This window comes from Cyrtonyx montezumae, unplaced genomic scaffold, assembly GCF_038088225.1.
Source record: "Cyrtonyx montezumae isolate F1298 unplaced genomic scaffold, pur_monq_1.0 scaffold_10, whole genome shotgun sequence".
Taxonomy (NCBI): Eukaryota; Metazoa; Chordata; class Aves; order Galliformes; family Odontophoridae; genus Cyrtonyx; species Cyrtonyx montezumae.
The window spans coordinates 47,841,718-47,864,072 of record NW_027071826.1 but is presented as its reverse complement, the minus strand read 5'-3'; the positions used below and the strand labels follow the sequence as shown (position 1 = coordinate 47,864,072).

The following is a 22,355-nucleotide window of genomic DNA, read 5'->3' as shown; positions in this document are numbered from 1 at the left end:
TCCAGCTCACCAAGCTGCCAAAAACACAGACCACATTTTTCACAGTGCAGGCTCCAGGAGATGAGATTCAATTTCCAGACGAATGCAATGTTTTGTGATGACTCTCTTCAGTCAGCAAGTACAAATAAGGTACAGTTATTCAACTAAACAGAGCTTTTAAATTGTTGTCATCAAAAGCACGAAGAAATCATGATGCCTTGCAACACCCATCAAGGCAGCTGAACATGATGCACAATGGCAAGTAGAGGAGAAGAGGAGAATGTGTGTGGGGTTTGAGACAGGGGAGCTACATGAGTCAAACGCACCAATTGCCTGTTGGGACAAGAGTCCCCATTCCCACTCCCTTTTGGTAACACATGTTTTCAGGATGAGGGTGAATGGCATCAGCCTCTCTCCTCAGCTTGCTTCCTAAAAGGGACCTGGTCTTTCCTCTGTATTTCAGTTGAAAGAAGCACTCAGGATGTAGTCAGCACTCCTGTTTAGACATGTTTTGCAGAGGACAGTGCTAGATAGCAGACAGCAGTTTGCAGCTCTGCACATAAGCACTAGATGAAATGCAGAGGGAGCCCAAACTGCACCAGCTGCTGGAGCCACGTCCTTGGAAGACATCTTGGCTGCCAGCACCTGCACTGCTACTTTGCATGGCAGTCAATAGACAGTGCTTTGTCTTGCTCATCCTCTACTCTAAACGGTGTGGTTAAGAGGAAAAAAATAAGCTAAAAGACATAAGCTCATATTCTGCAGACCTTCCAGCTGATACTCCCTCAGTTTGAGAGTAATCCCTTCTGTACTGACGAATGCCAAAGGAGCAGAGAAACTATCCAATGAATAGTATTTGCAAATAAGGAGCCCCACTACACATAGCCCACCACTTTCTTCAGAAGAGTTCATCGGAAAACAAGTTTCCCCACATCTAACAGCACATACAACAAAAGAAGGGAGCAAATAGTGGGACCAGCATAATTCCAAGAGCTAAGAGGCATCTCCTTCCACCAAAGGCTGCCTTGCTTGGAGAGCTTATGCAACCTATAGCACATACCATCAGCATCATGCTATTAGTTGGTTACCACTATGAAGTCACATTATTTAATCTTAAACAATGAGGTGTGGCCTGGACAACTGACTCCCCTCAGTCCCCCACATACCCCAGTAACACGAGACAGCAAGCACAAACAGACTTTTTTGAGCCCTGTCAACACAGATAACCACACTTTTCCACTTATTACAATGGAAGTATTCCCAACTATGGTGCTGCCTGGCTGCAACTCCATTGTTGCACAAGCAGAGCTTTCAGCACTGCCAAGCTGCGTTCATTCCACAACCACCACAAGGAAATGCTGCTTCAAAATATGATTAATACCTCAACAAAACAGCTCATACTGCTCTGGCCAACTATCAGTCAATACGCTAGTGAGACAGTGCAGATTTGATTCAGAAGGCAACTGAGTCCTCCATATTACAGCACTGCCAGGAGCTAAATCAAGCACACAGCTGTGGAGGCCCACCTTCATGGTCAAGTATTTCTTAAGTGCACTTCCTGCACGAACACCTTTCCAGACTGAAGGATGAGAATATGATTTTGAACAAGAACACTTATCCATTGGCCCTAAAAGCTTTCTAGAATGAGCAGAGGACATCATCAAAACCACTGTGAAGGTGTGTAATACACAGTTACAGGACACACAGGACAGCAGATAGCACAAAGCACACCAACAGCTCACAGGGAGCATTGCAAAGTGAAAACTTTGGAAACATCCAAATCTAGAGATTTCTATGCCCGGTGCAATGGCAACAGCCCCAGAGCAATGAGAAGATAGTACAAAGAAATCAAGAACTGGAACGCTCACCCACCTCCAAGGATCCAGGCTCACAGGAAAAGCTCCACAAACAAGGGACGACCAAAAAGAGCTCTTTTCTCAGTGGCATTCAGCCCTTAAATGGGGTCTAAGAGGTTGCACATGTGAATTGTCTTCTTTTCTCCAGGTGCTCTATCAGTGGTTCAGGCTGTTACTCAGCAGTTGCCATACAAGTGGACAACTGAAATGTCCCCAGCTTCACTCAAGCCCCTGCTCTCATTACCAGAAGAGCAGAATCCAAGCTCCCTCTTCTCACCAAGTCAGTGAAGCAGCAAGGTTAGGAATGGCCCAGGCTCTGCTGCCCACTCAGCCGTCCCTGCTGTTTTTCACCAGCCCTGAACAGAGCTCTGCTGCTCTCCCTTCAGGCACCACAACCTCCCCCTGCACCCCTCTGCGGGCAGCATATAAGATGTTCCTTTGGATTTCCTGAACAGGCATGCTCCCAAGCACAATTAGCAGCAAACATCATTAATGCTCTGTAGATTTGCTTCATTTCAGCTTATAGAAGCTCTCTTGTTTTTATTTACTCTCATACATGCTGACAAATCCTCTCCTGGTATAAGCATCTCCCAGGCTTGACTTGTATGCTGGATTTGCCGTAGCATCCATTCTACCTGCTTTGTAGTAAGAGACTGCAGAGTTTTTAGTGGATTTTTTTGGTGGCTGACACCACTTCTGATGCAAAACATCGGTCAACTGGAAACTAAATTCTTACTGACTCACCTTCAGGCAACACAGCCATCATTTCCCTGCTGCTTCTTCAATGCATCCTTGTATTCCTCCAAAGGGGGAAGCTAGGCAAACAGGGCAAGATGTGGGCTGCACATACGTGACCACCAGCAGGCATGTCCCTCGCCCCAGGGTGAGTTCTCCCTCTCCAGGGGAGTTCAGCCTGCTCTCAGCTCCCATCTTCACCCTCTGGAGGATGAGGAACTGCAGCAAGGTGCTCAGGAGGGACAAGTTCCCCACACAGGTACCTGCATCCACAGTTTTTATTGTGCTGGGATCAGGGGAGCATAGTGGCAGTGAAGAAACCGTGTGTAAAGTTTAGTCCCTACAGTTAACGGTGGTTAAAATACCCCCCAGAATAAAAATATAAAAATAGATAAGCTTAGCAGAGGATGTGATCACTGCACAAGGCCTCTCAGCTGCACACCACAGGCTCATCAGTCTGTACTGTTAGATCAAGATGGAGAACAACTTCAGCAACAGAAGTCCCTAGAACAGAGTAACACCTTGTCTCTTCAGTAACGTTCTGTGTTTTGTATTATGAGATTATTTTTCTTTTTAAATCCATAGGTTGGAGTGTGAATCCAGAACATAACAGCTCAAAGGGTGACTTGGTAACAGAAACTGGTCACTGCAGTTCAATCACCACTTCTGTTCCTCACCATCTTCCCCAGAGCAGTAATGTTTGACCACTGTAAGTCCTACAGGTACAGGAGCTAACAAATGTAGTGTATATAAAACCAACCACAACTGTGGCTTTTGACTATTTCAAATCACATTGTGAAAACCCATTAGACTATAATATAATTTGATTTACATTCAAGGAGAGCAGAATAGAAAGTTATACAGTTTTTGTATAGTCATAGTATTCATTTCTATTCATACTCTTTTTCAGTATTCTCTCTTCTTTTTTTTTTTTAATTTTTAATTTTTTTTTAATTTCTGTCCCCTCTTCAGTAAGGCTCTTAAAGCTTGTCATCATTCTCTAATTAATGAAAGATATTAAGAATACAACCGGGGATGGCCTCAAGTGCCTGCCAGAACTTTTCATGAACTGGAGCCTCCAGTGCCCATAAGCTCATTTGTGGCCAAGGTGGGAAGCACGAAGCTGCAGTTAAGTGTCAGCACACGAGGCTGTAACTGAAACAAAGCTGAACCTGAGTTTAAACAGATCAGTAAAACTGTGGTGAGATCTCCTCCTGGCACCTGTGCTCTTCTCTCACCTTTTCTAGCGGAGCTGAGAGGCAAGGCTGTCCTTGTGCACAAAGTTCAAGCAAAGGTGAATCTTAACGGAGCTGAACAAGTGTTTAAAAACAGTCTCACTGTGTCACAGTCAGTGGAATTTTAGTACGTGCCTGAATATTTTGTTATATATGGATTTTTCAGTTATCTTAAACTTAATAAAATAACTCACAGACCTGCTGTATCTTCTGCAGAGAAATGCTGATGAAACACGTGGACAGAAACCAGGTAGTATTAGAATTTTTTTCACATGATATCTACATCACATTAAAAGCCTTCATCTTGGGCGTTACAGAAAGGGATTGTAAAAGGGCTCCTGTATTGCTCTCTGCTACTTAATGAGTTGTATCACCCCCTCTCTTCTTGCCTATTCTAAGTCACCTACCCTCCCTTTCCAACTACCTACACAAAAGTGGGAAAGAAAAACTTAGTAAAAAAAACTTTTTCACTGTATCTTCAACTCTGATATACACTATTTCATTTACTGTACACAGAATTTAGAATTGGTTATGTGACTGCACCATGACTGAGATAACAGCAAAAAGGTAAATTCAGAAGGGGTAAGGAAGCCAGAGACCTGCAAACGGCTCTGCTGGACCATCACATCACTACTGGAGGTACTTGCATGCCGCTCAATGCATAGGAATAATAAACGCACAAAAACAGCAGCAGATGTTCTATGGGACAGAGTCTGGACAAAACAACCACCCAAGAAGGTGATTGGTAAAATCCAATCTAATAATCTCTCTAATGTTCTTGACAAGATGCATAAAATTCACAGAGGAGGGACTCAGGCTCATATTTCCAATCACACAGACAATCCCACAAGGTAATGGGACAGGAGTTAGGTGAAAGATACATTTTTATCAGAAAGATAGTGTTCAGTGCAGGAAACTCAAGCTGAGTCAAATATAAATGCATATTTATATTTGATAATAATGCATGGCTTCCTCTAATGTCCCACACATACACCATCCTCACGTTTGATTTTTAATTCAGCATCTTATTGGCACTGTGTTAGCACAACTACAGCACAGTCATTACAACAAAAAGGCATCACTGCAGTGGATAAGAAGAGTAAATGCTTCTGGTTTTGCAGACATTTAATCCTAACAACATTTTAAAACAACCATTTAGGCCATATAAATTTTTCATGTACTGATGACGCATATGTAAAGATGCTGTACCGAATGAAACAGGGTTTGGTCATCACACCTAAGCTTCAATTGCACGCAGAAGCACAATCACATTCACTCTGGACACTCCCAGCCCCAGCTTGCCTAGGAGGATGCTTGCTAGGCAAATTCTGAATTCCACTACAGCACAGCACAGTCAGTGTTTCACTTTGCCTTACAGGCAGCCCCTAGCTGATGCCTGGGGAGACAATGAATACTGGGAGAACATCTCTGCCTTCCCACCTCACTTCCCAAGAAAGAGGCGGAGTATTTGCATTTAATGATACCATACTTAAGATGATATATTTAATAATCCCTGTCGTCAGGTTGAAGCTCTGTTCTAGGAGCTCCAGAAATCATGAACAGAAAGAGCTATGACTTAGTCTCTGTTCCTTGTACCAGGAGACAATGGAAGAAATGCATCTTCACAAAAGGTACAATACAGACATCAACAGAAGATGCAGTATAAGATCATATGGTTGCTTATTTTTCATTTGAGGAAGGAAATAACATCTATACAATGCAATACTCTTCCAAACACAAGAGGACAATGAGAGCAAAAGCTCCAGCTTTCAGCAAGTCTGCAATATCAACTCAGCTCTGACGTAAGGCCAGTGCTTGGCTTTTGGTCCACAGTTTTTTTCCTTGATAGATATATTCGAAGCAAGTCTAAATTATTTTGACTCAGTTTACCTTTTTTTTTTCCTAAATAATTTTATATTTGCAAATGTGTGAATGAAAATTGCCCAGAGACTGATACAAACGTCTTTGTAGTATCCAACATCCCTTGCTTCAAGGTAATCCTCTTATGGTGATTAGCAGCAGAACAGAAGGGTTGTAAGGAGGGACTTAAAGAGGCTTTGGCCTCAGCCAGGGTTCATAGCCCAGACTGGCTCCTGCGCATCCCGCGTCAGTGGCCCAAATTGAATTTCAAAATCCCCATTAATTAATACCTTTAGGGGGTTGCTTGGTAGAAGAGAAGAAAAAATAAAACATGCAAGAGAGAAAATGTAGCTTATATGTTGTGCACTCAGGATGAAAGGAGTGAAATTTCAGGGTCCAAAGGATAGGTGGTTACTGGAAAAAGGTGACAGTATATTCACATCCAGCAAAGAACACCCATAAGAAGCAAACCACAGCCTTCTTCCAAGTTCAGAGCTAAAACACACCTTTCGGGACAAATCATACACCTATCATAGCCTGGATTTCAGGGTTATTATAAGCACAATGTGCCATGGAAGCAGTCACCCTGAATACCTTACAAGCCTTTTGTCACGCTGTATGTCAGAGTCCAGCTCCACTGCTGCCCAGCTCCATCTCAGTATTTCCCTATTACTCGCTCATCTCTAGCAAGTCAAGAGTGTGAACTCTATATTATTCAGAAGGCTTCATCTTCAGAAATCTGCACTGTGCAGGCTATTAGCTCCTTAGATTCATTTCAAGCTAATTGAAACCAAGTCCACTGACCACACGCATCATTCTTAGTAGCTAACGGTGATTGGCATGTACATAAAAACCAGCTCACCTGGTCTGTAGTGAGACCTAGCAGCTGCTTAATACTGAATAGCTACTAATTCACTCACTGTCATTCTCTTTATTTCCTCCTTTAGATTTATCTCTGCCTTCCAAAAAGTTACTTCAGGTCTGAATGCACTGTTTCATGATACAGATGACTAAATCCTGAAAATTGGATCAAAACTATTCAATCCTCTTATCAAGTCCAAGATTCATTACTTCTTCCTAAAGTCAGCTAGGTTACTATAAAGAGCAAAGCACTTCATTTGTCCCATTTAGGTTACTGAAAAATGTGATGGGGCATTATGTTAACTTAAAACAGCAAATGTAGCTTGGGAAAGTTCATACAGTTGTTCTTCAATTGTACCTCATGCAAAACAAACAAACAAACAAACAAACAAAACAACAGCAACAACAAATTAATTACTTAAAAATCAAGAGAGAAATAAAGTAGAAACTGAGCTTTACTATTAGGAACCAGAGCTTCCCTGCACATACTCTCAGAGAAGCAGAGCAGCTCCAGTTATCAATGAAGCACTTTGAGTCCCATTCCTGCTGTAGAAGACCAGCAGCATCCATGCAAGTTCCCTATCTTCTGGTGTAATTCTAGGTGACAGCTCTACCAAACAACCTGCATCATTGCACATAAAAAGCCATACTGAGCATTGCAGAATGTGAGGTGGCCTTGATACTTCAGGAGTCTCAGCAGAAAATGTTTCAATAGTACTTTCAGGCAGAATTTTCCTTTGGAAGAAATTTAATTTCAAGAAATACGGTTTGAAGGATTGTTCATAAACTCTGTGAAGACAGGAGTGAGTCTAAGTAGGCGTGCAAAATTAACACAGGTCATATCAACAGTTAAATATTAATATCAATGTTATCAGTTCCCCTAAGGGCTATCAGGAACTTCTCCATCCTGCAAAACAGCTGTTTGCATTGAGACAGTGAAAAGCAAAGTGCGAGGGAGGATGCTGCTGTTGGTACACAAAACCATGAGATTTCAAAATGAACTGGACTTCCAGATTAGAAGAGCACTTCCTCTGGAATAGCTGTATCTTAGTATGGCTGGAAGACTCTTGCGACACACTTTGTCTCTCTAAGGACTCATAACCAGCACAGGAATTGGAACTACCTGTTTGGGTAACCACCTGTGGGACTCCTCCACCTTGGCCATTGTCAGTGATCCCTGTTTTAATCAATGGCCTCATCACCACTTCCTTGTTCTCAGGATATCTCCTGACTCATTTCTAACTCTTTATTCAGGTACAGGGGTTCCAAACCCAACCCCTGTTCATCAATTGATTTAGCCAGTCTCAAAAATCCCAATTCACTTTCTGAAACTAAGTGTGGTCTATCTCTTGTTGCTTTTCTTTTAATTTAGACTGCAGAATTCTTTCCTCATCCAGTGCATCAGACAAAGCTTTGAAGACACTCACTGCTCTTAAGTTCCCTGTTCAGTGTTACAACTAAGTAAGTAGGGAGATCTGAAAGTTCACACTCTTCTTCATTGTATATGTATATACAAGGTACTTACAGGTATGTTTCATCATCTAGCATAAGGCTACTTTGAAAGCTGTAGTGAAAAAAAGCTTCAGAAAAGAAAAACCAATTTTATACACAGCCATCAAGTTTTTCCTCTTTAAAGTCACCAACTTAAAGTTACCAACTCTAAAATGGAATATTTCCCTCCCCTCAAAACCTATCAATTTCCATCAGCTCTGAGAGTTTTTTCTCTCCACCCTTAAAATTCTTACACTGATCTGTTCTGCTAACCACTGACTTTGGCACGTGCTCAACAGCCAACTCCAGGCTCCGGTTCAACACTCTGCTCTTTCACTTGTAAACCCCAAGATCACACTCCTTTACATACTGTGCATTTATTCCCTGTGCCTTCAGCATTTTCCACTTTCCCCAGATGGTGCATATAGTTCTCCACCAAATGAAATGTTTTGATGAAGGGTTTTTCCTCAGCCACTTATTTGTCCCAAATAGAAGTCCTTCTTTTCTTTAGTTTCTGCTAGTTTTCTCCTCTGTCAGACTTCTGTGTTAATCTCCTGCTGCCCCCAGCCTCACTAGTTACCCATTTCCTTTTCATTTCTGCTTATTTAGCAAACCAGTTGCAGTGTGTAGCTGAGCAAACATTCTCAAATCAGATTGTCTTTGCAATTGGTTGAAATGGTTATTAATAACATCTTTCAGGCCAAGGTTCAGGAGGAGCAACTCCAGCTTCTTCTCTGCAAACAGAAACCATCTGTGCACTCATCGAGAAGGGCTGAGCTTCCTCCCTGAGCACACAAATTCTTGCTGAATTTAGGTCCTGAGAAGACCTGAAGAGTCAGGGGGACTGGAAAAGGAGCTACAATGGGGCTATGATTTAGAAGCAGCAGCATTTGAAACTGTACAAAAAGGGATACTATCTAGCTTCTAAGAAATGTGTTACCTCCTTGTAAGAGCAGACTGAGAAAGTGCTATCAAGAGCAGTTCAGGGCATAATGTGGCTCCAGATCCCAGAAGCAGGTCAGTGGATGAAGCTGGCTCTGCTACAAATGGAGTGAGGAGCTGCTCTTCCACGTAGTCAAAGCTTGCTCACTATAGCAAGCCCAAGGAGGAAACGTAACAGATTCATGATTTCAAATCATGAAGTGTGATGCAGTTTCAAAGAAGAATTACAATTTCCTTAAGAAAGCCTTTCTGAATGAGAGTTTATAGGACATCAATTTACTCCTTGAGGACAGCGTATCCCAGAAACAATCAAGGTAGATGAGTTTAAAGCCCTGAAAAATAATATCTAAGATTGAAACTCTTCAACACCGTGACCTAAACACACAGTAACAGCTTTTCAACACAAAGTGAAGAAGAAAAAAATGGCAGAACAGAAATAGCAGCTTTAGAAGGGAGCTATGAACAATTCTGATACCCAGGATGGAGCAAAGAGAGATCAATGGAAAAAAGTCTCCAGCTGCTTTGAAGAGCTGAAACATCCCTGGAGTAAGTTTACCCAAAAGTACTTCCAATTGCTAGTGGAAAAAACCTCCATTAATCCCAATGAGATAATTTGCTAATCTACTATGGGTGCAGGAATAAAATCGAAAGCAAGTATGGAAATGGAACAAAATGGAAAGGGGAGAAAGACTGTGAACACGTTGATCTCAGGAAGAAACGTAAGAAAGGAAGAAAGAAACAGCAGCAGTTTCCTACTGGAAAGGAGGGAATAAACAATCTCCTACCCGACGGAGTCCTTCAGCCAAAACAATGAGACCACTAGGCCCTACACTCACTCTAATGAGAAATGATATTTTGTATTCCCACATCAGTGCCTGGAAATGGTGATATTTTGTTTGATGCTTTGCTTTGCCTATTGACACCATAGGATCTCTCCTCTATGAAAAAAAAATAATAATAATAAAGGGGGAGGAGACCATAGGCTCCCTTTAGAAGCAAATGCTCTGGGCAGTCTGCACAGTAAGCAAAGTGAGACCAGTTCTCAGTGAAGATAAACCACAGACACTATTTCAGACACAGGCTCTGTCAGTGTGTCAAAAGGCCGCCTCACCTGGTGTGTGGGGTCATAGTTTATTTGCACTAAGGAAACGTGAGCTTTTTTGTTTGTTTGTTTGTTTAATTAAAGCCTTTGGGTAAAAGCTCCTCTTGCAACAGGAGGCACCAACTGTAGGGTAACTAAGGGTATTAGCACAGTGCTGTAAAGGCATTAGTTTGTACAGGAAAGATTCCGCACACATGACCGATGTTGGCCCATGTCATCCCATTCAGCTTTCACTCAGGAGGAACATATGCCAAGTAGAAATAAGTACCAACTGCCCCAGGAAACGTTATCTCACTGAGAGGAGAGGGATAAGAGCAGCATTATTTTACTCTAGGAATTTGCTGCCTGCTGCCAGTAGTCTTGAGTGCTTCCAGGACTTCCAACTAGCCATAACATTTGTCTAAATTGCTGCCTGGTCCCTGCTTTTGGCTCTTGGTGTTCAGAGAGATGAGGAAATCATCACAACACTGAGACAGGAGACCTTAACGTTATGCCTAACATAGGCTGACCTTCAGGAAGCCAGTGAGGTGATGGGGGGATGCCACGCTCACTCACGAGGAGCATTTTTGTGCTGTATCTGTTACTCTTCCACATACTGAACTATTACCAAAATGTATTTCTACAACAAAAAGTTCCCCTCAGCTCTGTCCCTGTTCAGTGAGGCCAAGGATGGGGCAGTGATGGTGCTCCAATCACAGGCAGCAGCCAGGGTTCAGATAAAAAAAGGGTTACTGCCTCCTCCTGTCACGGGCCTGGGCAGGAGAGGGGTGTGGGAGGGCAGTGTCAATGTGCAAGAGCAACTTTGCAGCGTTTTTCCAGCAAGGGAAGGATGTCAGGAAAAGCAACAACTCATTCCTCAGCCTCCCAGCACAGGCAACTGAAACAAATATGTATTATACAGCCATCGGTTTGCGTAGCTTGGATTTATCGTGAACGTTTCCACGAACTGGAAACTAGTTGCCAATAAACCATGCTGGAGGCTGAAATCTGTACACATATCTGCTGAGGCACTGCACAGAAAACAAGTGCAACTCTCTGGATGAACGCATGAGCCATAAACCACCTCACCAGGGAGTGTGGGTGGCACTGAATACAGGTTTAAGCCCAGAAAATGCTTCCAAAGGGGTTTTCTTCAGAATATTTTGGTGGCATACAGTAGTGATTCAGTCAGATGTAATGATGTATCTGACTGCATTTCAGGCACAACACACAGACGCAAAGAAAGGAAAAGAGTATGAAGTTTGTTCCCTTACACCCAGCTCGGAGGAGCTGTCATTCACACCGCTGTGAATCACGTAAAATCAAACCTGGCGACGCAAGGATTGTTCCCCCCGGAGAGGGGGACACACACACAGCACCAATATGCCACCAGCCTCAGCACTACACCCAGCCCAGCCCTGGCAGCTCTGTGTGCCCTGACCGCACTCAGTGTGAGATTTCCCCTCTGCAAGTCCGAGCACCGCTTGCAGCACTCCGAGCTGCTGGGGCTCAAGGTAACTAACCCAGGGAGGGCCCAAGCAGCACTCAAACAACAACAAAAATTGGGATAGACCATACCTGTTGTAACTCCACCTGCTGTAAGACATGGTCCTGTTGCTGCCGACTCCATCCATGTCCGGCTCGCTACGGCACGCCCAGCATCCCCAGCCTGGGGAGGGATGGAGGCAGGCCGGCTGCCGGCGGCCTTGTGCAGCGGGGCCAAAATTCAGCGCCTGCTTCTCGTCGGGCTGTGTGTGCACGGAGCAAACCACCGCCGCGCAGAGGAGGGATGCCGGTGGGGGGCTCCCGGGGACCCCCGTCCCACGATGCCGTCTGCGCGGCGGTGCTTAAGCGGCTTAAGAGATATTCGGCGGAGCTGCGCTGGCGAGCGGCAGCTTGCACGTCTCCCGCTCCGGCACGCTCTTCTCCTTTTTTATTTATTTATTCTGGTTGCCACAGATACGGGCCCATCGCGCTGACATCAGCCCGCCGCCGTCTCCCTGGGTCCTTCCAGCAGGATCCTTCGGGCAGGCAGCAATGAGCCGGGCACGAGCCCCGCAGCTGCCGCTGCAGCACGCGCATCTCGCTGTGCTGAGCTCCGCAGCAGGCAGCACCACCACGCACCCATCCGCGGGGCAGCGAGCAGCACCGCGGACATCTCTTTTGTTTTTCTTCGCCTGTGTCTTTTTTTTTTTCCCTCAGATCAAGTGTTTCCATCCGTTTTGGCTGCTCTCTGAGGTCCCAAGCCAAGCCATTCTGTGATTTCACGCGGTCAGGATGCCATCATTTTGCATCTCGCTGTTGATGGTTTTGCAGCACCAGTAACAAAGGGCCCACTGCCTCAGGTGTCACAAACACCCAGGTGCAGAGCCTTTGAACAAAGCTGCCAGCTGGGGCTGCACAGAGGACAGCAGACACAGTGTTAGGAACCTGCTTCTAGCTGAAAGACATTCGCAGGCATATGATATATATTTATTCACTGTTCACTTCATTGAGCTCACGTTATACCCTCTTTCTCCTTAAAAGTTACCACAAGTCTTTTCATTTCCAGACTTTGTTTTGGGAAGGTGGATGTTACGAGCTCTTAATCTCTTCCTGGCAGGCTAGGCAGAACCAGTCTAAGAGCTTTTTCATGCCTCGTAGCAAACCTTCACTGAGTATTCTTTGACAGCCAACAGTGAGGAAATTCTCATGCTTATAACCACAGTATCCATCTACAAATACCTCGCATCCTCCATAGGAAACCAGCACTTCAGGGCATGTTGATGAGAGCTCTGAGCACAGTTCAGCTGTGGAGCACAGCCCCCATTCCCACAGGCCTCACTGGAGCAGAAACGTCCACCCAAGCTGCTGTGCCACTGCTTCATTATACTTCATGTCTGCCATCTGACCAAGCAACCTGCATCACACAGCAGTGTTACTATAAGCATCATGTTTTCAAGGCTATGGCACCAGAAAGCACACACAAAAGGAACAGATATGAGATCAGCCCACTTTGTCACTCAAACAACTGAGTCCAGGTGAGCTGAACACTGGTTTGGGCCACTGAAATTGCCACAGTCGTTAAACAGGCAACAGAGCTGAGGCAGACAGACTGTCTCTCTTACCTCCCCTGTTGTACACACCACGCTGCAAAGGAGTGGAAAAGTACCTGCTGAGTCACTGAGTGATGCTGAACATATTCAACAACAGAAAGTCAAAAAACCCAGCAGAGAACAGATTCAAATTGGGTGTTCTTGAAATAAGATGAAGTGGAAGTGTGTATGCGGAGCACAGGCAATTTCCCAGCAAAACAATGCTCATGACCAACCACCTACTAGAGGAGACTGCTTTCCATCTACAAAGCAGTTCCTGAATAAGATTATAACTCCCTCCCCTGCTAATTCATGCTGACGCAAAGGGATTTGTCCATGCCCTCAGGGCTGCTGTCTGGATGGGATGATGTTCAGAAGGTAGGCAGAGCCTAAAGCTACCGAGACTGGCTCCTGTCACGTGTAGGAACTGAGAGCCTCAGGCATTTGTATGCACCACTTCTTGCTCCTGCAGCTAACAGCACTTGACCATGAGCAACACGTGATGCTGCATGTCAGCAGTGGCAGGCAAGGGAACACCCCTGTACTCATTTGCCATCTTGAAATGTGTGTGAGATGCCTGAGAAGAAATGCTACACCATTTTGAGGGGGCTACAAGGTACACTGTGTCCTTAGCTAGCTGTAAGGAGACAACACACACCACTGGGATGGGCAGAGGAGGCTCCAGATACCTCGAATCTACACCAGGATCTAACAGGGCAGTACCTCAGATAGTATGATATTTTCTATTGGGGAAATAGGAAGGAGAGATACTGCTGTTCAGTTTTTCACATGCCAAAACAAAAGCCCATCAAATAGGGCTTAACCTTCAGTTTTGCCTGAAAATCAGGCATTTAGAGTGTTAAGAGCCTCAAACCACTGTATCCAGCATATTTCTGTATTTAATCTTCCTGTCAAAGGCTAGTACTGCTTCTAAAAATTCCCACCTAGAGTCACTACAATTTTACTTTGTTTCCACTATAATAAACGACTTCATCCATCAGTCCCCAAGCACCTTGCAGAGGAGTCAGCATCATTAAACCTCACAGAAAGGAAATTGAGGCAGCACAACTTTCCCAACAGCCACCAAGGAACAACAGGCAGATGCGTATATACGCTACCTGTTGGTGTCCCACAGAGGACTGAATGCTGCTTTTATCCATTTGTACAGCCCTTAATTGCTACAGCAACTCACTGCTGCCTTGTTAGCACTTTTCATCCCCTGGGAAATTGCCCTTTCCCGCATTTAGATACTGCCATACAACAAACTCGAGGCTGTGCTGACAAACTCTTATAGAGGCCTTCAGCAATAGGTGGGGGAAGAAGAAAAAAGAAAAAAAAACAAGCTTGATTCCAGTCTCCATCTGCTGGTTTTGTTTTTGTACTGCATTCTTTCCTCAGGACTGGTATCTCGGTTATCCGAAATATTACACCACACAGTGACCCCACTGCTGAGACCGGCCTCCAAACAGGGACACCAAGTGTCCACAGCACCACAGAACAGCAGCAGCAGTGAGATTCTCCCCAAGGGATGGCCCCGGCCCACAGCACTGCCTGGCTGAGCACTGTGGGATGCTGGAAGTTCAGACACTCCTCCAACTCTGTAAGAATGACGGCATTGGTCCCAGTGCAGAGCTTACAGGCAGAAGGTATTTGAAACCTCCACCCTGTGCCATTCCCTGTGCTGCTCCTCCACGGCTCCTCCTGCCTTCGTGATTCAGAAGCAAGCAACTGTTAATGCTTCCTCTGGCTGTGCTTTTGCATGCAACCACTGACACCCTTGCAGATTTCTCCATTACAGACAACAAACAAATGAGACAGCGAGGCAGACCTGTCTGCAAAGCCATGTAGTAACAAGAACCCTCTCTGATTCTAATACTGCAGTTTTTAAGCAGCTTTCATCCTGCTAGAGAAGAAACTGAGTGCCAGAAGTACTGAAGCAGGCTTCCTGCTCAGCATTTTCAGGTCAGGATACGAAACAAACAAAACAAGTTAGCCAGCTTACCCCTTCCAAATGAATTCTCAAAGCACACAAAATGCTGTTTAAGCACTATGGCAAAACTGGGAATACTTTAGGAAGGCAATGCAAGATGAACTCCAGCAGAGACGCATACTCACCTGCACACGTGCTGCCCCTCTGCTGACAGCAGGAGCTCCGTCACCTCAGCGCAGAGACACAAGTCAAAGGTGACATGGCCACCACACCCCAAACAAATGTCACTTTTGGGAGAAGTGACAAAAATTAAAGGGCTGCACAGCTGTCAGTCCTACCACATCCTGGTTTTTCTCTGGTCCAAGTGTAGGAAACAGGGGTCTGCTCTCTGCTTGCCCTCTGAAGACATTAGAAATGATAAAGTTACAGCAGAACATCTCACTGCAGAATGAGAGATTAGCAGTCAGCGAGCCCAGATCTCAGGACTCGACAGTGATGGTTGTTTTGCCAGACATCTTACAAAACCAATCAAGCGTGGAATTAGATGTGGATAGAATCATAGAATCGTAGGGGTTGGAAGGGACCTCAAGAGATCATCGAGTCCAACCCCCCTGCCTAAGCAGGTTCCCTACACCAGGTAGCATCGTGCAGTTGGCTGTCATAATGGGGATCTGATGTTGGTTAAGATAAACAAGACAGGTCTATCTTCCTTTTCATTTTACAAAAGGAGAGCAAGAAGTTAAGAAAACGAGTTCATAGAGACAAAGGGACTAGAGAGGTGAGCACCTTCAGAGCTGCGCTGGGAATCTGCAAGACAAAGATGTGCCAAAACAGTCAGAATTCATGAGATATTCTCAATTCCCTTCCAGGAAATGAAACGGAATTAATGGACATTTCAGAAGTCGTGTTGGGAAAGAAGAAGAAGTTACATAAGGAAGCAGTGCTTTTGAAAACCTTGAAAATGTAGTTCTCAGAATGACTCAAAGCTTTTCAAACGAGAGGGCTGAGCTTGTAAGTAGATGCTGCCAGTCCATATTGTCAACATATTACTCTGCGAATGCATTAAGGCACTTGATTATTTTGTAAATACAGAAAATCATCTTGGGACACAGAACAGCTCAGTCTCTCAGGAGAACAGATAGGGATGAACGTGCTTTAAAATGAGACAAAAAGCTAGCAGTTGAGGAACATGACATTCTGTGAAGCAATGAGAGAAAGGCACAATTTGCAGGCTGCATGAGATATTAAAGGACACGTGGACTTTGTGTGAAAACACAGAGTCTTGAAGCAGGAAGGAAAAAAGTATTTGAATTCTGCTTCACTATCAAAGGCTGGCACTGTGTTCAAAAGATTTCCCCACTCACGAAAATGTCAGAACTGGCACCTTAACAACGTGACTGCATTTACCTCCCACTAACAGCAATCCTCATTTAGATCCCTCACTGATGCACAACCTCCCACTGCTCAGATACCTTTCTGACTGCAAACTGCACGTTGCTGATGACAGTCAAACATTACCAGTTCTGTTTGGCTCCTGTACTTCTGACACACTCCGGCAGACTATATAGAAATTAAGACATTGTACTTTAACATGCATGTAGTGCTTTAGGTTGCAAACATCCATCCTTCTTTTCAGAACTGTCTATAAATACTTTTTCTTTCCCCTAGCTACTGACCAATTAGACTTAGCAGCGTTCACAAAACAGAACACTCTGAGAGGGCACTGACACATGGCCCTCTTTAATTAGAGCTCCACCGCTTTGTTACGCTTCCTGTATTGCATTCCTGCCTCGCCTGTAAGCACTGTAACTCGGTGACACCCTGTGGCTGCCAAAGGAAAGCTGCCCATGTATTCTCACTTGGCCTTGTTTCAGTAGTGGACTGAATTCACCATCCTGAATAGGTCTTGAAGCTCAACTTTACTAAATAAAGACTTATATTCCTTAAGATGTTCACATCACGGGTGTTTGTTCATTCATTTTCATACATGGTGCGAAACGTGGGATGCATTCGGACCATTTGGTCTTCAGCAGTCAGGTTCAACTGAAATTAAAACTTGCTGTAACATGGGTTAATTAATGCCTAGAACTCAGAAGTGAAGAGATAAGTTTTAACGCTGCCTCTACTTGGATTTTTGGTGCCTGGTCTTTGCAGTGTTAACTTCTCCCTCCCTGAAATACTTTGTCAGAACCATTTTTAAAGTACAAAGTAATTTATGAGGAGCTGTCACTGCTAATTAGTGAGTACCAAATACTCTGTACCTCACTATGGTTCACAAGATCCAGTTTAAAAAGTAGCTGTGTGGATTAGAAGTTGAATTCCAGCGGTGAGAAGATGAATTTAGTTCTGCACGCTGCTTGCGGGCTGGCTCAGGAATACCACTAATTATATTACGCACATTAATCCAATCTAGCTGCGGTGTGGGACATCATCTGCCCTTCATGTTCCATCCACAAAAAGCTCTCAGACTCTCCAAAATAGCTGTGGTCTCACTGTAAAAGCTCAGCATGACTACACAAAGCAAGCACAGCACACATTCGCAATGCTGCTTCTGCAATTTACGCTCTCCTTGTAGTTTAATCCATTGTCTTTTCAACATCTCATTTAAAGCATTTTGTCCTCCCAGCAAAAGGCCAATAAGGCAGTCCATCCGTTCCCACATCAGCACCTGATCTGCCACGTGCCTGCACCCTGGCTAGAGCATAGGGAAGTACAAGCCTACCAAAATCTATGCCTAAGTCAAGTGAACAAATACTTAGCAAGTGAAAAAAATGCTTAGCAGATTCCTGAGCTTCCCCAGGCACCAAACTTCTAAATAAGTCTCTTAACTCGAGGCAGTGTGACTGACTTCAGGAACCTGCTGTTTGAATAGAGCTCACTACAGCATCAGGACAAGGCAGCGTGGGAACCCCGATCAGCAATGGCTACAGTCATGCCACGGCTGAAATGTCACTACATAAAACAACATCAGAAGAAAGTTAAGCTAGGAATTTTGCTTGAATCCAGACTATAACTTTATCACTGACAACTAACCCCAAAGCCATGCATAAAGTCAGAGTTTCTTTGGCTTTAGTATATGTTCACTCCTCCCAGCAAGAATTTGCTTTATTAACCATTGTGCAGCAACTCATCCTGTTCTCCCACGCTGGGATAAACAGGTTTGCTTGGGGCTTCTATCTCAGGGCCCCCTGCTTGCCAGTCTAAACACAGAGCACTGCTACACAGCCAGCAGTAACAATCAGTGCCATCAGGGACAGGTTTGACCAATTTATTTTTATTTTTTATTTTTTGCAGGAAGAAGGAAGGCATTGCCAGTGTACTTTGCACCACAGGGCAGTACAAATTTTTATTGATGAAAAAAGACAAAGAAGCAGAACAACTTGGATGGGAGGATCATCCACCTCATATTCCTACACAGCTCTGCAGTGCTACTGTACTGGATTAGTTTCAACCTTCAGCAGTGACTGATCAGTTTCAGGGAGACAGTTGGTGCAGACACGCAATGCAGTAGACTGGAAACAGACTAAGCCAGTCATCCTCTCATTATTTCCATTTCTCTCTGCACAATGTTTAATTGCCATCAGTACCAGCAGCTCTACTTCACAAGAGCCTGTACCACAAAAAGCAGCAGATTTGAGAGGAGGTGATGCAGTACCTCTGGAAATCCACCTCTTCACCTGTGCATGGTATCTAGTTTACTGATACAGAGTATTTGTTAAGCCCGAGAAAGCAAATTCATTAATCAAAGCAGGGATACGGAACTAAAACTTACTCACAGGGAAGCGTTCTTCCCCAATTATGGACGATCCCTAAAATTTCCTCCGTCACCTTTGAATACAACATCCAGTTGCAGCTAGCTGCTACTAAGTAGGAAGGGCAGGTCTGAAGAGCAGGATCAACTACTGCACTGCCTCAAACCCTTAGAGCAAATCTCCATAACAGCACCTCGTGGTCCCACTTCTGATTAGCTTAAGTTTACCATGTTTACAATGTGGCTCAGCACCAACCCCAAAAACCAATTTTGCTTTATGTATGATAAAATGCGAGGGTGTGGTGCTCTCCACCTTCTCTGTGAATTAGTTGCTTATTACAAGACTTACCTATGCAGCAGCTTCATTTTAAGAGCAATCTGTAATGAATGAGCTGCCAAGAAAATGAAAAAGATGAAACTTAAACTCACTTGCACCTCACAGCTTTAGCCTCAACGTGCAAGCTGCAATTTGTTGTCTTAATTCATTCTACTGCTATACAGTTACTGACTTAACTCCAGAGAGTTTTCATATTTGAGACAATAAAACACACGATTTTTGCTACAGGCTGCAATTTCTTACATTAGACTTGAAAAATGTAATCCATCTCCCAAATGTACTTTCACCACAATTTCTACTTTGAATTTTTTTTACACATTATTCATAAGCAGCCTTTCACTGCCCAGGAGGAACTTTTACTTCAAGGGAGGAAGGAGGAGCCACTCACTCTCTCAAACTCAGAATTACTCAGGCCGACCTAAATGACTCTGAATTCCTCTGCTATGCATGATTCTAGTGTTGCTTCAAGCTCTAATGCGTGGCTGCAGGAAAGGTAACCAGAACTTGTTAAACGCTGCTTTCTCAGCAGACGTCACAGATTTATGGCAGAGCACCTGACAGCACAGCTGGAAGCACATGGAATTGTTGAGCAGACCACTCATCACACGTTTTAAGTCAAAGTAAATACTGGCTTTTACCACCTATCACAATTAAAATGACCTTACTTTCAAGCTTGAAGGCAGGCAAGTCGTGCAGATGTGCACACTGATCTCCTAACTAGGTTCCATCACCTCCTTCATTTCCCCCACCCTCCAAAAAAAATAAAAAAAACCAACCAAGTTTTAGAAGAGTCAGAAAGAGGCAATATGCTTACCCCCCAATAATGGTTAGATCATCTTTAATTCTAGCACCTGAAGTTATACAATGGTTTGCTTAATAATCAAGTTTCAAAGAACTGTTGGACACATTCAGTAAGGTGACAACTGTGCAATACCACTCAGTATTTCAATATCAGGGAACATACTCTTGAATTGTTTAAACACAATCCACAGAACTGAAAATTAAACAGCCATCCACGGTTTAACTAAACAATCAGTTAAAAGTCTTACAGTTTAATAATTCACATAATGGTCAGTCTTTAGTAAAGGATACTGAAGTTGATTAAAATGCAACACTAGATTTTACTCTATGGGTGTGTTGGGCAGGCACGCACTTGGCCATTCTTGGGTATAACCAGGAGAGTAAGGAGAAGTTTACCACAGTTTGGCAAATCCCACATTTTGTCAGTTAAAAGTGAACTGTGAGAATTAAATACTCATCTTTACATATACACAAGTTATGCTGTGAAAGCATATTTGCTTACAAACATATAAAAATACTTGTTAACTAGTTTGATAAGAAAATAATGTATAAAAGTATATAGCAAAAACATTTAATCATCTCTGACAATGGAAAGATCAAATTCATTTTTATATCACATGAAATAAAAACAGCTACAATTTTAGTTTTCCTTAATCCCTTATCCAGAAATACAAAGGAAGACAATTTTTCCCCCCCTCCCCCGGTGATGTGAAATTTCATAAGGTGAAATGCCTCAATCCAGAATGAGCTCAGGTATTTGGCCATATTCTAATAGTAGTAGTAATCCTCCCGTAGCTGTTCTGGATTCAGAGAATAAATACAGTAGACTGTTTTGGCCACTGAAATAAAACTGCAGCATAAATAAGAGATGAAAATTTTTGCTGACAATGAAATTCAGTGTAGGTTTCTTAAGGCTAGCTGAATACTCAAAGTCGAATTTAACTGAGGGCAAAAAAGCCAATCCACCCACATATTTGTTTTTTGTTTCTTTGTTTGTTTTTAAGTATTCTCTGTACTTCAATATAGGTCTTTGTAATAGCTAACAAAACGTCAGAAGTAAAAATAAATTAATTCACAAGAGACAACTTATGCATGACTTCAACACCTTGTCCTACACGGTTTTGTTTCATCTCCTTTGCGAATAAAACTTCACAAGGTGCAAGCTCTTAAAGGGAGAGAAGGAAGGAACTGTGGTATTAAAGAAGCAGCCTTAGTGTTTTGTTGTGAAGTCTGCCCCAAGATGACTGAGTCTTCAAGAACTATTCTGCCAGCTTCTTGGACTAAGGCTATTCTGGTGACCACTTTTAGGACATGCACATATAAGGCTAGACCAATACCAGAAGTGATGTAAAATTATGGAAAGAAAAAAAAAAGGATAATCTGGCAGTTGATAGCTTGGTTCTTGGGATTCTCAGAAAATTACACAATGGCAGCCTTTTTTGTCTTTCTCTTTCCGTGTTGGCTCTGGTGAAGGAGGGCACTCTTGTTCTTGAAATTTCCTAGAAACAGATATTGCAAGTTAAACTCACAGAACCATTTTCAGTTAAATAAACGTAGATACTGTATTTAAATTCTCTGCTTCTACACTTGCACAGGGGATGGACTTGCTTCCAGTGCTCAGAACTATAAGTGAGTGACAGTATTTCAGTTTTGCTTTTTGCAGAAGGCCAATATTCACATTTGTGTTATAGGTTGGCTTCCTGGGTGCTCAATAAAATCTGAAAGATTACAGTGATAAAGTTCTCTTTCAAATACACATAATATTCATATAGACATTTCTACCATTACACATGAAAATTTTAGAACAGAGAATACTGGGTGAAGTTCACAGCAGGCAGAAATTTTTCAGCCATCTCCCACTGCATTTCACTGCATCTGCATGAGCTATCCATTGACGTAGGGACACTGATTATTTGGACTTAAGTTATCATACCTTATAACTCTGACAAGTTCATGAAAAGCTTGGTCTACATTCAACCTGATCTTTGCTGAGGCTTCCATGTATGTTACTTTAAGTTGTCGTGCTAGCTGCTGACCTTCCTCTTGTGTCACCTGTAAGAGAAATCAATTGTTAAGTGAAACATTGAGCTGGCACAATTGTGTCAGTAGGTACTGCAAATACAGCTTAAGGGTCTACTTCACTCAAACAATAACTCTCATCTGGAAAACAGATTCTGATAATACATCTTTTCACATTCTAGTAAAAACAAAAAAAAAAGAGAAGATCAAAACTTTAAGGAATTTCCTCCACTGCAGCTGCCTCCCATTCACTTCATTTCTGCATAACAGGACCGAGTTTCCCTCCCTAAACAGACAGGAACCCCTCAAAGCAACTGCCTGAGTCAAGATTTCTGGGGTTACTTCAAGAGTTCAGAACGCTACTGCTGAACTCAGCTCTCCCCAACCCAGACAAATCTAGAGA

At 43.4% G+C, this 22,355-nt stretch overlaps 2 protein-coding genes across 9 annotated transcripts in view; both read right to left on the bottom strand.

Annotated features, from left to right (window-relative positions):
• The window catches only part of TUB (TUB bipartite transcription factor), a 115,262-nt gene extending 103,529 nt beyond the window's left edge, over nt 1–11,733 (bottom strand). For 2 of the 6 annotated variants that reach the window (XM_065755290.1, XM_065755293.1), the window contains exon 1: nt 11,619–11,733. In XM_065755290.1, the coding sequence (XP_065611362.1) occupies nt 11,619–11,674 (56 nt within the window). In that variant the 5' untranslated portion in view covers nt 11,675–11,733. The remainder of the gene's footprint in view (nt 1–11,618) is intronic. The other 4 variants (XM_065755287.1, XM_065755291.1, XM_065755288.1 and 1 more) reach the window with 2 other exon arrangements.
• A 9,192-nt stretch (nt 11,734–20,925) lies between these two features.
• RRAS2 (RAS related 2) overlaps nt 20,926–22,355 on the bottom strand; it is a 34,141-nt gene continuing 32,711 nt past the window's right edge. For all 3 annotated transcript variants that reach the window (XM_065755282.1, XM_065755283.1, XM_065755284.1), the window contains exons 5-6: nt 21,867–21,985; nt 20,926–21,432 (exon numbers count right to left, since the gene is read on the bottom strand). In XM_065755282.1, the coding sequence (XP_065611354.1) occupies nt 21,345–21,432; nt 21,867–21,985 (207 nt within the window). In that variant the 3' untranslated portion in view covers nt 20,926–21,344. The remainder of the gene's footprint in view (nt 21,433–21,866; nt 21,986–22,355) is intronic.